Here is a 14764-nt window from a genome sequence, read left to right as displayed (position 1 = left end):
CTTTTAAAAGTGAAATAACACTATTGATTGTAGATGAATATGACGTGGACAAGTACATTTATTGATGAGTATATTGATATAAATCGACTTTTAAAAGTGAAATAACACTATTAGTTGTACACTATTGATCATATATGAATATGACGTGAATTGCACGTACATATGTTGATGAGTAGGCCTATATTGATATAATTGACTTCGAAAAGTGAAATAACACTAATATTTGTAGATGAATATGACTTGGACACGATTTAAATATGTTGATGAGTATATTGATATAAATCGACTTTTAAAAGAGGAATTAACACTATTGATTGTAGACGTGAATTGCACGTACATATGTTGATGAGTGTATTGATATAAATCGACTAAACGTTAAATAACACTATCTTGTACAAGTACCCTCACTTGCACTGATGAAGGGCTAGTGTTGCCCGAAAACTCTGCTAACTTTTCTGGCTGTTTTACTTTATCGTTTTGATTTAGCTTTTCGCTTCTTTTTTTGTATCTCCATTGAGACCACAGCATTGTTATTATTTCAGTATTTTGCCTTTGGATTTACTAATATTAAAAGTGAAATAACACTAATGACTGTAGATGATATGACATTTATGTTGATGTATATATTTTTGTATATATAATATGCACACGTACATACGTTGATAGGTATTGATATAAATAGATTTTTAAAAGTACGGTAATAGACACTTTATTTGTAGATGAATACGACATGGACAAGTTGCAATAAATTCTATCGTTATATCGTATGTTGATGAGTATTGGTATAAATCGACTTTTTTAAAGTGGAATAACACTAAAATGTATAGATGGATATGGCCTCAACAAGTATTGTATTAAGCGGTACTGTATATTGATAGACTTCATACCTGTAATGTCAATGAAATCTGGCAACAAGAATTGTGTTTGATCCTCCTAATAGTATTCTAATAATCTTGGTTTGTAAAGGAGGCATGAAAAATCTAAACACATAGCCAGGGGAGGGGTTGGAGTTTCGAACAAACTTCCCTGTGCCCGTCCTACGGTTTTTGTGAACTTTTTAGTAGCGTGCAAACGCGACTCTACAGCTCACTATGTCGATCGGTTGGTCGGTAAACACCAACTCAAATTTGAGCACGCGACTGCAGCCATATATAGGCCTATGGCCTGTTTATACTAGAAATCAGCAGTGAAAGTATATGTAAATAATATGTGTTAATATAGAATTAGTTTTTTTAATTTAATAAATAGTATTAAAGTTGATCTTATTCTTTATCTGTGATTAATTATACTCAACTGACTATAGCTTAAAACAGTATTAGGCCTAAACGGCATCTTACATTCATGTTATTTGCTGTTTATTCGAAGTTTATCCTATTCTTTATCACTGTGCTCAAATATACCAAAATGACTATAGTTGAGAACAGTGTTAAACTGGATCGTACATTAATGTTATTTGTTGTATATTGTTAAGTTTATCCTATTCTTTATCACTGTGCTCAAGTATACCAAAATGACTATAGTTGAGAACAGTGTTAAACTGGATCGTACATTAATGTTTTTTGTTGTATATTGTTAGGTTTATCCTATTCTTTATCACTGTTCTCAAGTATACCAAAATGACTATAGTTGAGAACCGTGTTAAACTGGATCGTACATTAATGCTATTTGTTGTATATTATTAAGTTTATCCTATTCTTTATCACTGTGCTTAAGTATACCAAAATGACTATAGTTGAGAACAGTGTTAAACGGGATCGTACATTAATGTTTTTTGTTGTATATTGTTAAGTTTATCCTGTTCTTTATCACTGTGCTCAAGTATACCAAAATGACTATAGTTGAGAACAGTGTTAAACTGGATCATACATTAATGTTTTTTGTTGTATATTGTTAAGTTTATCCTATTCTTTATCACTGTGCTCAAGTATACCAAAATGACTATAGTCGAGAACAGTGTTAAACAGGATCGTACATTAATGCTATTTGTTGTATATTATTAAGTTTATCCTATTCTTTATCACTGTGCTCAAGTATACCAAAATGACTATAGTCGAGAACAGTGTTAAACGGGATCATACCTTAATGCTATTTGTTGTATATTATTAAGTTTATCCTATTCTTTATCACTGTGCTTAAGTATACCAAAATGACTATAGTTGAGAACAATGTTAAACTGGATCGTACATTAATGTTATTTGTTGTATATTATTAAGTTTATCCTATTCTTTATCACTGTGCTCAAGTATACCAAAATGACTATAGTTGAGAACAGTGTTAAACTGGATCGTACATTAATGCTATTTGTTGTATATTATTAAGTTTATCCTATTCTTTATCACTGTGCTCAAGTATACCAAAATGACTATAGTTGAGAACAGTGTTAAACGGGATCGTACATTAATGTTTTTTGTTGTATATTGTTAAGTTTATCCTATTCTTTATCACTGTGCTCAAGTATACCAAAATGACTATAGTTGAGAACAGTGTTAAACTACATCGTACATTAATGTTATTTGTTGTATATTGTTAAGTTTATCCTATTCTTTATCACTGTGCTCAAGTATACCAAAATGACTATAGTTGAGAACAGTGTTAAACGGGATCATACATTAATGTTATTTGTTGTATAATGTTAAGTTTATCCTATTCTTTATCACTGTTCTCAAGTATACCAAAATGACTATAGTTGAGAACAGTGTTAAACTGGATCGTACATTAATGTTTTTTGTTGTATATTGTTAAGTTTATCCTATTCTTTATCACTGTGCTCAAGTATACCAAAATGACTATAGTTGAGAACAGTGTTAAACGGGATTGTACATTAATTTTATCCTTTGCTTTACTGTGCTTTGATTTGATAAGCAAGTTTGATTGCCCCGCCCCCATATGCTGCCTACTAAATTAGGATTCCCTAGCTTTTCTATAAAAATTGAAGTACCCACAATGCACGTTATACGGAAGTCATAGTCTTGTAAAATACAGACACAATAGTTTTTATCGTATTGTTTTCATTTAAATATCACTAAGATTGTCTTAAACTACAAACAACTAAAATTAGTGAAGGTATGCAAGTGTTTCTAAATATTTATTACTGGTAGAATTAATACAATTTGGATTATATCATTTTCCAGAAAGGTAGAAAAAAACATAAAATAGTTGAGAATTCTCAACTAGCCAGGATGGTATAGGAAATATAGCTCCCACCACACAGGAGCTATATTTCCTATACCATCCTGGCTAGTTGAGAATTCTCAACTATTTTATGTTTTTTTCTATCTTTCTGGAAAATGATATAATCCAAACTGTATTAATACTACCAGTAATAAATATTTAGAAACACTTGCATACCTTCACTAATTTTAGTTGTTTGTAGTTTAAGACAATCTTAGTGATATTTAAATGAAAACAATACGATAAAAACTATTGTGTCTGTATTTTACAAGACTATGACTTCCGTATAACGTGCATTGTGGGTACTTCAATTTTTATAGAAAAGCTAGGGAATCCTAATTTAGCAGAGGCAGCATATGGGGGCGGGGCAACCAAACTTGCTTATCAAATCAAAGCACAGTAAAGCAAAGGATAAAATTAATGTACGATCCCGTTTAACACTGTTCTCAATTAACTATAGTCATTTTGGTATACTTGAGCACAGTGATAAAGAATAGGATAAACTTAACAATATACAACAAATAACATTAATGTACGATCCAGTTTAACACTGTTCTCAACTATAGTCATTTTGGTATACTTGAGAACAGTGATAAAGAATAGGATAAACTTAACATTATACAACAAATAACATTAATGTATGATCCCGTTTAACACTGTTCTCAACTATAGTCATTTTGGTATACTTGAGCACAGTGATAAAGAATAGGATAAACTTAACAATATACAACAAATAACATTAATGTACGATGTAGTTTAACACTGTTCTCAACTATAGTCATTTTGGTATACTTGAGCACAGTGATAAAGAATAGGATAAACTTAACTATATACAACATATAACATTAATGTACGATCCCGTTTAACACTGTTCTCAACTATAGTCATTTTGGTATAGGCCTACTTGAGCACAGTGATAAAGAATAGGATAAACTTAATAATATACAACAAATAGCATTAATGTACGATCCAGTTTACCACTGTTCTCAACTATAGTCATTTTGGTATACTTGAGCACAGTGATAAAGAATAGGATAAACTTAATAATATACAACAAATAACATTAATGTACGATCCAGTTTACCACTGTTCTCAACTATAGTCATTTTGGTATACTTGAGAACAGTGATAAAGAATAGGATAAACTTAAAAATATACAACAAAAAACATTAATGTACGATCCCGTTGAACACTGTTCTCGACTATAGTCATTTTGGTATACTTGAGCACAGTGATAAAGAATAGGATAAACTTAACAATATACAACAAATAACATTAATGTACGATCCAGTTTAACACTGTTCTCAACTATAGTCATTTTGGTATATTTGAGCACAGTGATAAAGAATAGGATAAACTTCGAATAAACAGCAAATAACATTAATGTAAGATGCCGTTTAATACTGTTTTAAACTATAGTCATTTGAGTATAATTAATCACAGATAAAGAATAAGATCAACTTTAATACTATTTATTAAATTAAAAAATAAAAAAACTAATTCTATATTAACACATATTATTTACATATACTTTCACTGCTGATTTCTAGTATAAACAGGCCATAGGCCTATACATGGCTGCAGTCGCGTGCTCAAATTTGAGTTGGTGTTTACCGACCGACCGATCGACATAGTGAGCTGTAGAGTCGCGTTTGCACGCTACTAAAAAGTTCACAAAAACCGTAGGACGGGCACAGGGAAGTTTGTTCGAAACTCCAACCCCTCCCCTGGCTATGCGTTTAGATTTTTCATGCCTCCTTTACAAACCAAGATTATTAGAATACTATTAGGAGGATCAAACACAATTCTTGTTGCCAGATTTCATTGACATTACAGGTATGAAGTCTATCAATATACAGTACCGCTTAATACAATACTTGTTGAGGCCATATCCATCTATACATTTTAGTGTTATTCTACTTCAAAAAAGTCGATTTATATCAATACTCATCAACATACGATATAACGATAGAATTTATTGCAACTTGTCCATGTCGTATTCATCTACAAATAAAGTGTCTATTACCGTACTTTTAAAAATCTATTTATATCAATACCTATCAACGTATGTACGTGTGCATATTATATATACAAAACTATATACATCAACATAAATGTCATATCATCTACAGTCATTAGTGTTATTTCACTTTTAATATTAGTAAATCCAAAGGCAAAATACTGAAATAATAATAATGCTGTGGTCTCCATGGAGATACAAAAAAAGAAGCGAAAAGCTAAATCAAAACGATAAAGTAAAACAGCCAGAAAAGTTAGCAGAGTTTTCGGGCAACACTAGCCCTTCATCAGTGCAAGTGAGGGTACTTGTACAAGATAGTGTTATTTAACGTTTAGTCGATTTATATCAATACACTCATCAACATATGTACGTGCAATTCACGTCAACAATCAATAGTGTTAATTCCTCTTTTAAAAGTCGATTTATATCAATATACTCATCAACATATGTACGTGTCCACGTCATATTCATCTATAAATATAAGTGTTATTTCACTTTTAAAAGTCGATTTATCAATATACTCATCAATAAATGTACTTGTCCACGTCATATTCATTTACAAATCAGTGTTATTTCACTTTTCGAAGTCAATTATATCAATATAGGCCTACTCATCAACATATGTACGTGCAATTCACGTCATATTCATATATGATCAATAGTGTACAACTTTTTTTTTTTTTTTTTTTTTTTTTATTCAGTATATTACACAGAGGCGCCTTACAAGATGGAACCATCTTAGCTTCAAGGCGCCTCAGATTAACAAATACAACATTTTAAAACAACTAACAGAAACATCAATTAAATCGTTGAAAGAAATTGTTGTACATAATAAAATAATAAAGCATTTTCACAATTCGAAAGAAGATCGGAACCAAAAATAAAAATTTCACTTAAAAATGTAAAATTAAATGTTAAAGAAAAATCCTTGGCTAAGATATCCTCAATAATTGAGTTAGCGCTTACAAGTAGAATATCTCTTTGTGTATTATAATTAGGGCAGTAACATAAGAAATGAAGCGGATTCTCAACATTAAAGCCACAAGTACAATTTGGATTGTCCCGAAGTCCATGTAAGAATAAATGCGAATTGAGACAGCTGAAACCAAGTCGGATTCTAGTGTGAATTTGGTTAATCTTCTTATCACCTGTATCATAATAAGAACGTTTTTTTGTTTCAAACAAATTGGATTTCAGTAGCAATTTTTTAAACTCAACAAGAAATGAGGAATTTTTTATTTCATTATTTAATGGTGTACATTAATGTTATTTGTTGTATATTGTGCTCAAGTATACCAAAATGACTATAGTTGAGAACAGTGGTAAACGGGATCGTACATTAATGTTTTTTGTTGTATATTGTTAAGTTTATCCTATTCTTTATCACTGTGCTCAAGTATACCAAAATGACTATAGTTGAGAACAGTGGTAAACGGGATCGTACATTAATGTTATTTGTTGTATATTATTAAGTTTATCCTATTCTTTATCACTGTGCTCAAGTATACCAAAATGACTATAGTTGAGAACAGTGTTAAACGGGATCGTACATTAATGTTTTTTGTTGTATATTGTTAAGTTTATCCTATTCTTTATCACTGTTCTCAAGTATACCAAAATAACTATAGTTGAGAACAGTGTTAAACTGGATCGTACATTAATGTTTTTTGTTGTATATTTTTAAGTTTATCCTATTCTTTATCACTGTGCTCAAGTATACCAAAATGACTATAGTTGCGAACAGTGTTAAACTGGATCGTACATTAATGTTTTTTGTTGTATATTTTTAAGTTTATCCTATTCTTTATCACTGTGCTCAAGTATACCAAAATGACTATAGTTGAGAACAGTGGTAAACTGGATCGTACATTAATGTTATTTGTTGTATATTATTAAGTTTATCCTATTCTTTATCACTGTGCTCAAGTATACCAAAATGACTATAGTTGAGAACAGTGTTAAACGGGATCGTACATTAATGTTTTTTGTTGTATATTGTTAAGTTTATCCTATTCTTTATAACTGTTCTCAAGTATACCAAAATGACTATAGTTGAGAACAGTGTTAAACTGGATCGTACATTAATGTCTTTTGTTGTATATTGTTAAGTTTATCCTATTCTATCACTGTTCTCAAGTATACCAAAATAACTATAGTTGAGAACAGTGTTAAACTGGATCGTACATTAATGTTTTTTGTTGTATATTGTTAAGTTTATCCTATTCTTTATCACTGTTCTCAAGTATACCAAAATAACTATAGTTGAGAACAGTGTTAAACTGGATCGTACATTAATGTTTTTTGTTGTATATTTTTAAGTTTATCCTATTCTTTATCACTGTGCTCAAGTATACCAAAATGACTATAGTTGAGAACAGTGTTAAACTGGATCGTACATTAATGTTTTTTGTTGTATATTTTTAAGTTTATCCTATTCTTTATCACTGTGCTCAAGTATACCAAAATGACTATAGTTGAGAACAGTGGTAAACTGGATCGTACATTAATGTTATTTGTTGTATATTATTAAGTTTATCCTATTCTTTATCACTGTGCTCAAGTATACCAAAATGACTATAGTTGAGAACAGTGTTAAACGGGATCGTACATTAATGTTTTTTGTTGTATATTGTTAAGTTTATCCTATTCTTTATCACTGTTCTCAAGTATACCAAAATGACTATAGTTGAGAACAGTGTTAAACTGGATCGTACATTAATGTTTTTTGTTGTATATTGCTAAGTTTATCCTATTCTTTATCACTGTGCTCAAGTATACCAAAATGACTATAGTTGAGAACAGTGTTAAACGGGATCGTACATTAATGTTTTTTGTTGTATATTGTTAAGTTTATCCTATTCTTTATAACTGTTCTCAAGTATACCAAAATGACTATAGTTGAGAACAGTGTTAAACTGGATCGTACATTAATGTCTTTTGTTGTATATTGTTAAGTTTATCCTATTCTATCACTGTGCTCAAGTATACCAAAATGACTATAGTTGAGAACAGTGTTAAACGGGATCGTACATTGTTGTTGTATATTGTTAAGTTTATCCTATTCTTTATCACTGTGCTCAAGTATACCAAAATGACTATAGTTGAGAACAGTGTTAAACGGGATCGTACATTAATGTTATTTGTTGTATATTGTTAAGTTTATCCTATTCTTTATCAATGTGCTCAAGTATACCAAAATGACTTTAGTTGAGAACAGTGTTAAACTACATCGTACATTAATGTTATTTGTTGTATATTGTTAAGTGTATTCTTTATTCTTATTAATTGTACTAAATTATTAAAAGAAACAGTAGTAAGCATAACATTTCCCCACTCCTACATTAGCATGGTAGGGCATTGTAATGGTCGCAGGTGGCTCAACTTTATTACTGCAATGGGATGGACATGGTCCTACTACCACCTTACCATCCAATAGGATTCCAGTAAATTTCCTTTACTACCAATCATAATTCAGTAATTAAATGACCCCTTAAGTTAACAAGGAAATCAGCCTATCCCATTATACCGGTAGGCTTCGTCGTTACAGGCGTACTGCGGTAATAGTTGAGAATTCTCAACTAGCCAATTTGGTATATTTTATATACCTGCACACAGTAGTAGTGGTACACACATGTTCAATTAATTTTTGTTTTGGTATTTGACGAAATATGGCAGCTATTTCGAGTCTTCGTCGACTTCTTACTCAGAAAATCAGAACACCTACAGGGTGTCTGGCATATGCTACGCATGGAAATGTAGTAGGCCAGTATGTTGATGTTTATAAGTCAATTTGTGACAATCTAATATATTTGTAGTCGTTAAAAACAGGCTAGGCCTAGGCCAAATCCCAGGCTCTGGTAATTCATTAGATAGAGTAGTCTAGTAGTAGTAGTGGGCTGACAGATGTGACAAACAACTACTAGAGAAGTCGGTTCGTCCTGCCTATGTTCATTATCCCTATTTAATTATATCCGTAGTATGTAAATTTGTTCACTTTTTTTGGTTAACTTTCAGAACCGAACCAAAACAGCCATCATTTGTGGGAAGACATTTTTTAACTCTAAAAGATTACAACAAAAGAGAAGTTGAGCATCTACTTTGGGTTGCAGCAGATCTCAAAACTAGAATAAAAACTGCTGAAGAGAAATACAAACCACTAGCAGGAAAGACTGGTGCTCTTTACTTTCAGAAGAGAAGCACTCGAACCAGAATGTCTTCTGAAGCAGGTCAAGGCCCATATATCACTTCAATTCTATATTTTATAGGCCCCAATCTTCTTCTTTCTCCATTTAATTTAAGTGCAAACTTCATAGGTTAAGTTTATAGAAATAAATAGAAATTCCACTTTTTTGGAATACAATGTGTGGATGGTGCATTTAAAATTAAATAACATTTATGTACAAACCCTAACTATATTTCTACTTATTTGTATATGTAGAGTTTATTAATAAATTCAATTGGCACGGTTGACTGCATGCAAATTTGATGTTTTCTATTGGCACAGTCGACTGTGTGCCTAGTTCCCTGTGCTTAAAGAGAATTCAAGAGCATGGTCTATTTAGTATTAGTGCCAATAGAAAACAAGGAATTAGATGTACCTTGCCAATAGTATGAATTTATGCAAGATCGACAGTGCTCAATAATAGTGATTGAAATTATTCATATTGTATTCACAGTTTATAATCTATTTTACAGGCTTTTCAATACTGGGTGGACATCCATTATTTTTAACAGACAATGATGTTCATTTAGGAGTTAATGAATCTATGTACGATTCAGCTAAGTAAGTACTAGAGACAGAACAAGCGAGTTGACCAATCACAAGTGACAGTTCAGATAATCCATCACTTGTGATTGGTCAAATCACTTACATTGCGCTTATGACCTGGAGTGTAAAATTTGGCACATGTATACAAAAGATTGATAAGATTTTAAAACTTTATTTTAAGGCAGAAGAAGGAGGCAACATAAATTATATATGTTCATTAATTTAGCAAGGGGGTAACTTTTGTTTTTGTAGAGTTATATCAAGATTTGTAGACTTTTTTCTTGGAAGAGTTTATTATCATTCCGATTTGGAAGAATTTGCTGAGCAGGCTAGCATTCCAATTATCAATGCATTATCAGAACTTTACCACCCCCTACAAGCTCTAGCAGACTTGCAGACGTTACAGGTAGGGGCAGGGATATGTATTGGCCAGGAATAGGGAAATTGCATTATAAAAGATGATGTGCTATACTGTATGTTATACTCCTTCTGCTACTGGCCTGAACAGAATTTTTAAATATAGTTTTTCCTATTATTTTATTTTTTTAACTTTTATCCAACTACCCTGTAGAAATGGTTTTTTCATTAGATCATCAAATTGAGCTTAATGATATCCTGGTTTAGCATGTGGCATGTCTATTAACCAGATTGTGAAACAGTTCATTGACCTATAATACACAAATAACAATTATGACTTTTGACCAACTAAATAATTTCTATATTAGGAGAATTATGGATCGTTGAAAGGATTAACGATAGCCTGGGTTGGCGATGGAAATAATATTATCAATTCTCTTATGATGGCAGCACCGAAATTTGGTATAAACTTGAAAATAGCAACACCAAAGGTATAGTAAAATAAGACACTCCTAATAGGAGGACACATTACCAAGAAAGGAACGAGAAACAATATATTTTTACACTAAAGCAACCCCCATTACCAGGACACTTTATTGGGTCTGAAGGGAAACAGTACATTTATGGCTTTAAATAATTTAAAATGAATCCAAAGGAAAATTAACTGAAAAATGACAATGCTGTGAGTATCAGTGGCTGGATCTCATAGGAGATACAAAATAAAATAAGCACTGAAAAAATGACAGTGCTGTGGGTATCAGTGGCTGGATCTCATAGGAGATACAAAATAAAATAAGCACTGAAAAAATGACAGTGCTGTGGGTATCAGTGGCTGGATCTCATAGGAGATACAAAATAAAATAAGCACTGAAAAAATGACAGTGCTGTTGGTATCAGTGGCTGGATCTCATAGGAGATGCAAAATAAAATAAGCACTGAAAAAATGACAGTGCTGTGGGTATCAGTGGCTGGATCTCATAGGAGATACAAAATAAAATAAGCACTGAAAAAATGACAGTGCTGTGGGTATCAGTGGCTGGATCTCATAGGAGATGCAAAATAAAATAAGCACTGAAAAAATGACAGTGCTGTGGGTATCAGTGGCTGGATCTCATAGGAGATACAAAATAAAATAAGCACTGAAAAAATGACAGTGCTGTGGGTATCAGTGGCTGGATCTCATAGGAGATGCAAAATAAAATAAGCACTAAAAAAATGACAGTGCTGTGGGTATCAGTGGCTGGATCTCATAGGAGATGCAAAATAAAATAAGCACTGAAAAAATGACAGTGCTGTGGGTATCAGTGGCTGGATCTCATAGGAGATGCAAAATAAAGTAAGTACTGAAAAAATGACAGTGCTGTGGGTATCAGTGGCTGGATCTCATAGGAGATGCAAAATAAAATAAGCACTGAAAAAAATGACAGTGCTGTGGGTATCAATGGCTGGATCTCATAGGAGATACAAAATAAAATAAGCACTGAACAAATGACAGTGCTGTGGGTATCAGTGGCTGGATCTCAATGGAGATACAAAATAAAATAAGCAATGAAAAAAGGCAATGCTGTGGGTATCAGTGGCTGGATCTTAACGGAGATACAAATAAAATAAGCACTGAAAAAATGACAATGCTGTTGGTATCAGTGGCTGGATCTTAATGGTGGAGATACAAAATAAAATAATGACAAAAATTGTTTTTGGAGATACAAAAAAAAACTAAATCAAAACAATAAAGTAAAACAGCCAGAAAAATAAGCGGAGCTTTCGGGCAATAAAACAAGTTTGAGGATTTTTGTCAATTATTCGGTTCTTGCAGGAGAAAATGTAGGGCCAACGGTAGTGCAGTAGACTATACTGCAAGTAGCAGTGAACTTGGGAGGTATGTGAACTATGATAACCGATTCAAAAAGACTATACTGCAAGTAGCAGTGGACTTGGAAGGTATGTGAATTATGATAACTGATTCAAAAAGTTATTTATTATTTTATAGGATTATGGTTTGGAGTCTTTTGTAATTGATGACTGCAAAAAAATAACAAAAGAGGTACTTTGTTTTTTTATTTTTCTAATAAAAGATACAGTTATAAGGGGGGGGGGGGTAATGGCAAAATCAGCAACTGTGGTGATGTTACAAGAGTTGTCATTGATAAAACTCCTAGAGCCATTTTCTCCCTGAATGAAGATATTCTATGATTTGATTTGTATTTTATCTGTTTCAGCATGGTACTGATTTACACATTACTACTGATCCTATGGAAGCGTGCGAGAATGCCAATGTCATCGTAACAGATACGTGGATAAGTATGGGGCAAGAGGAAGAGAAACTGGCCAGGTTAAAAGCATTCGAGGGGTATCAAGTCAATAAGAAGGTATGGAAGGCCATAGGGTGAATGTATACAAGACACTGGCTAGGGTTATCAAAGTAATAAGGAGGTATGGAAGGCCATAGTGTGAATGTGTCCAAAACACTGGCTATAGAGTTTATATCAAAGTTATAAGAAGGTATGGAAGGCCATAGGGTGAATGTGTCTAAAACACTGGCTAAAGTTTATAAAGTTACAAGGAGGTATGGAAGGCTACAACAAACAAAATGACAAAACACCATTATTTACTGCAAGATAACCACTACACAAATGTCCTTAAAATTTGTAAACATTTTTTTTCACGATTCAGATGACGGAGGTGGCGTCTTCAGATTGGTGTTTCTTGCACTGCCTGCCACGCAAGCCAGAGGAGGTAGATGACGAGGTGTTTTATTCCGACAGGTCGCTTGTGTGGGACGAAGCCGAAAACAGAAAGTGGACCGTAATGGTATGTATATAATAATGTTATCAAGATAGAGGATATGTCTATCGCCTCAGTCAATCATGCGAAATATATTGATATATAAATGAATTGTTTTCTATCGGTCACAAGGGCAATGGAACAAAAAATAATAATAATTGTTTTCTCTTTCAGGCAGTTATGTTAACACTTCTGAAGGATCATGTTTTAAAAACACCGAAGCCGAGGTTTTAAAATCACTTCTGAAGGATCATGTTTTAAAAACACCGAAGCCGAGGTTTTAAAATCAGATTTATAACTATGGTGCATGTGATAAACTTTTCATATTTATTTATTTAGTAAACATGGCCTATTAATTTGCAATTGAATTGCATTGTAGTTAGATCATGGACCTATAAATTAATTTTAGGTCTTATGGTTGGACTTACAGTATTTATATTGGGGTAGACAACTCAAGCTTTCTCCCATGAGACGTCCAATCTCGTTAAAAATGGAAATCTACAAAGAGTAACATTCATTATATATTATACAGTATTATTTTTTAGGTTTCTACGGTGGCTGATTTTCGGCAAAGAAAAAGAATATTTTATAATAATGCCCTAATATGGCGTTATAACGCCGTATTATATATACAATCTGTTCACACGTACATGCGCATGCGTAGTACATCAACAAACCTCTCGGTGCATTCACAGATTTAAGAAAGTCATGTGGTACATTACTGGCAATTTTTGTGTCCAACTATGCCTATGTAGTGTATGGAGTCAAGTCATGCGATTAAAAAATGTATTCACAGGGTTTAAAATATCTAATTTAATATCAAAACAGTCAATTTGTTTAAAGGTTTTTGTTAAGATAATGCAATCATAAAGTTACTGCGAAGATGATATTAAACAACGTTAAATTAAATGGATTAAAGCTATTTTTTTGTTTAAAATTATCAAAATAATATTATTTTAACAAAAACCTTTAAACAAATTGATTCAATCCATTCAAAGTCGCAACTCTTTATGGCACTGGGTTTGTTGATGTACTACGCATGCGCATGTACGTGTGAACGCCGTAATTTTTTTCTTTGGCGAAAATCAGTCACCGTAGGTTTCAGTATCTTCATTTTTTTGGGTATTTTCGGCGATAAATATAAGACTAAACTTACAGGGTAACTACTGTACATCCAATAGAATGAGCTATATTAATACTGTGTTAATATTTTCAGCGATACTAAACAGCTGAAGATTCACTAGCAATGGTTGTCTAATGATCTTTAGTTATTAGTACCATCTGTCTAGAAAAGACAGACTTGTCAGGCCAGCCAAATCAGTATCAGGGGAGTTGAATAAATATTTAAAACTATTTATCTCAGTGAGTTTCTATTATATAAAAACCACCCTTCGTTCCGACTACACGTTTAGACAACAGAGCCAGTGAACTACAAAAGCTAAACTGATACTTATTGACACAAAGCAAATACTCACGGCTTTCCACAAATTGAGTTGAACATTTTGGCTCTGCCAAAGAATCCATGCTGTCCTTAGATTTTCCAATACAACAGCAAACAGCTGTTAAGTTTTTTACGCATCCAACAGCTAGTAACTCGCAATACAGGATAGATAAACTAATTTATCGCGATTATAAAATCTTAGTTGAGGGAGTGGAGCAGGAAC

General features: G+C 32.4%; 1 protein-coding gene across 2 annotated transcripts; it reads left to right on the top strand.

Annotated features, from left to right (window-relative positions):
* Positions 1-8825: 8825 nt before the first annotated feature.
* LOC140053940 (ornithine transcarbamylase, mitochondrial-like) lies at positions 8826-13964 on the top strand. 2 transcript variants are annotated; one of them, XM_072098700.1, is made up of 10 exons: positions 8826-8957; positions 9206-9417; positions 9887-9974; positions 10212-10365; positions 10685-10807; positions 12307-12360; positions 12536-12685; positions 12990-13127; positions 13275-13327; positions 13378-13964. In XM_072098700.1, the coding sequence occupies exons 1-10, from the start codon at positions 8860-8862 to the stop codon at positions 13382-13384; spliced, it is 1077 nt and encodes a 358-aa protein (XP_071954801.1). In that variant the 5' UTR covers positions 8826-8859; the 3' UTR covers positions 13385-13964. The 2 variants fall into 2 exon arrangements, with proteins under 2 accessions (XP_071954801.1, XP_071954800.1); XM_072098699.1 differs by having other exon boundaries at positions 13275-13964.
* Positions 13965-14764: the final 800 nt, after the last annotated feature.

This window comes from Antedon mediterranea, chromosome 7, assembly GCF_964355755.1.
Source record: "Antedon mediterranea chromosome 7, ecAntMedi1.1, whole genome shotgun sequence".
Taxonomy (NCBI): Eukaryota; Metazoa; Echinodermata; class Crinoidea; order Comatulida; family Antedonidae; genus Antedon; species Antedon mediterranea.
The sequence above is the reverse complement of the archived record's forward strand: the minus strand, read 5'-3'. Positions and strand labels throughout refer to the sequence as shown.

Coding starts and splice junctions, on each gene's coding strand:
- LOC140053940 (XM_072098700.1), top strand. CDS start 8,860: ATGGCAGCTATTTCGAGTCTTCGTCGACTTCTTACTCAGAAAATCAGA. Junction 10,366..10,684: donor CAGACTTGCAGACGTTACAG/GTAGGGGCAGGG, acceptor TTTCTATATTAG/GAGAATTATGGATCGTTGAA. Junction 12,361..12,535: donor GCAAAAAAATAACAAAAGAG/GTACTTTGTTTT, acceptor TATCTGTTTCAG/CATGGTACTGATTTACACAT.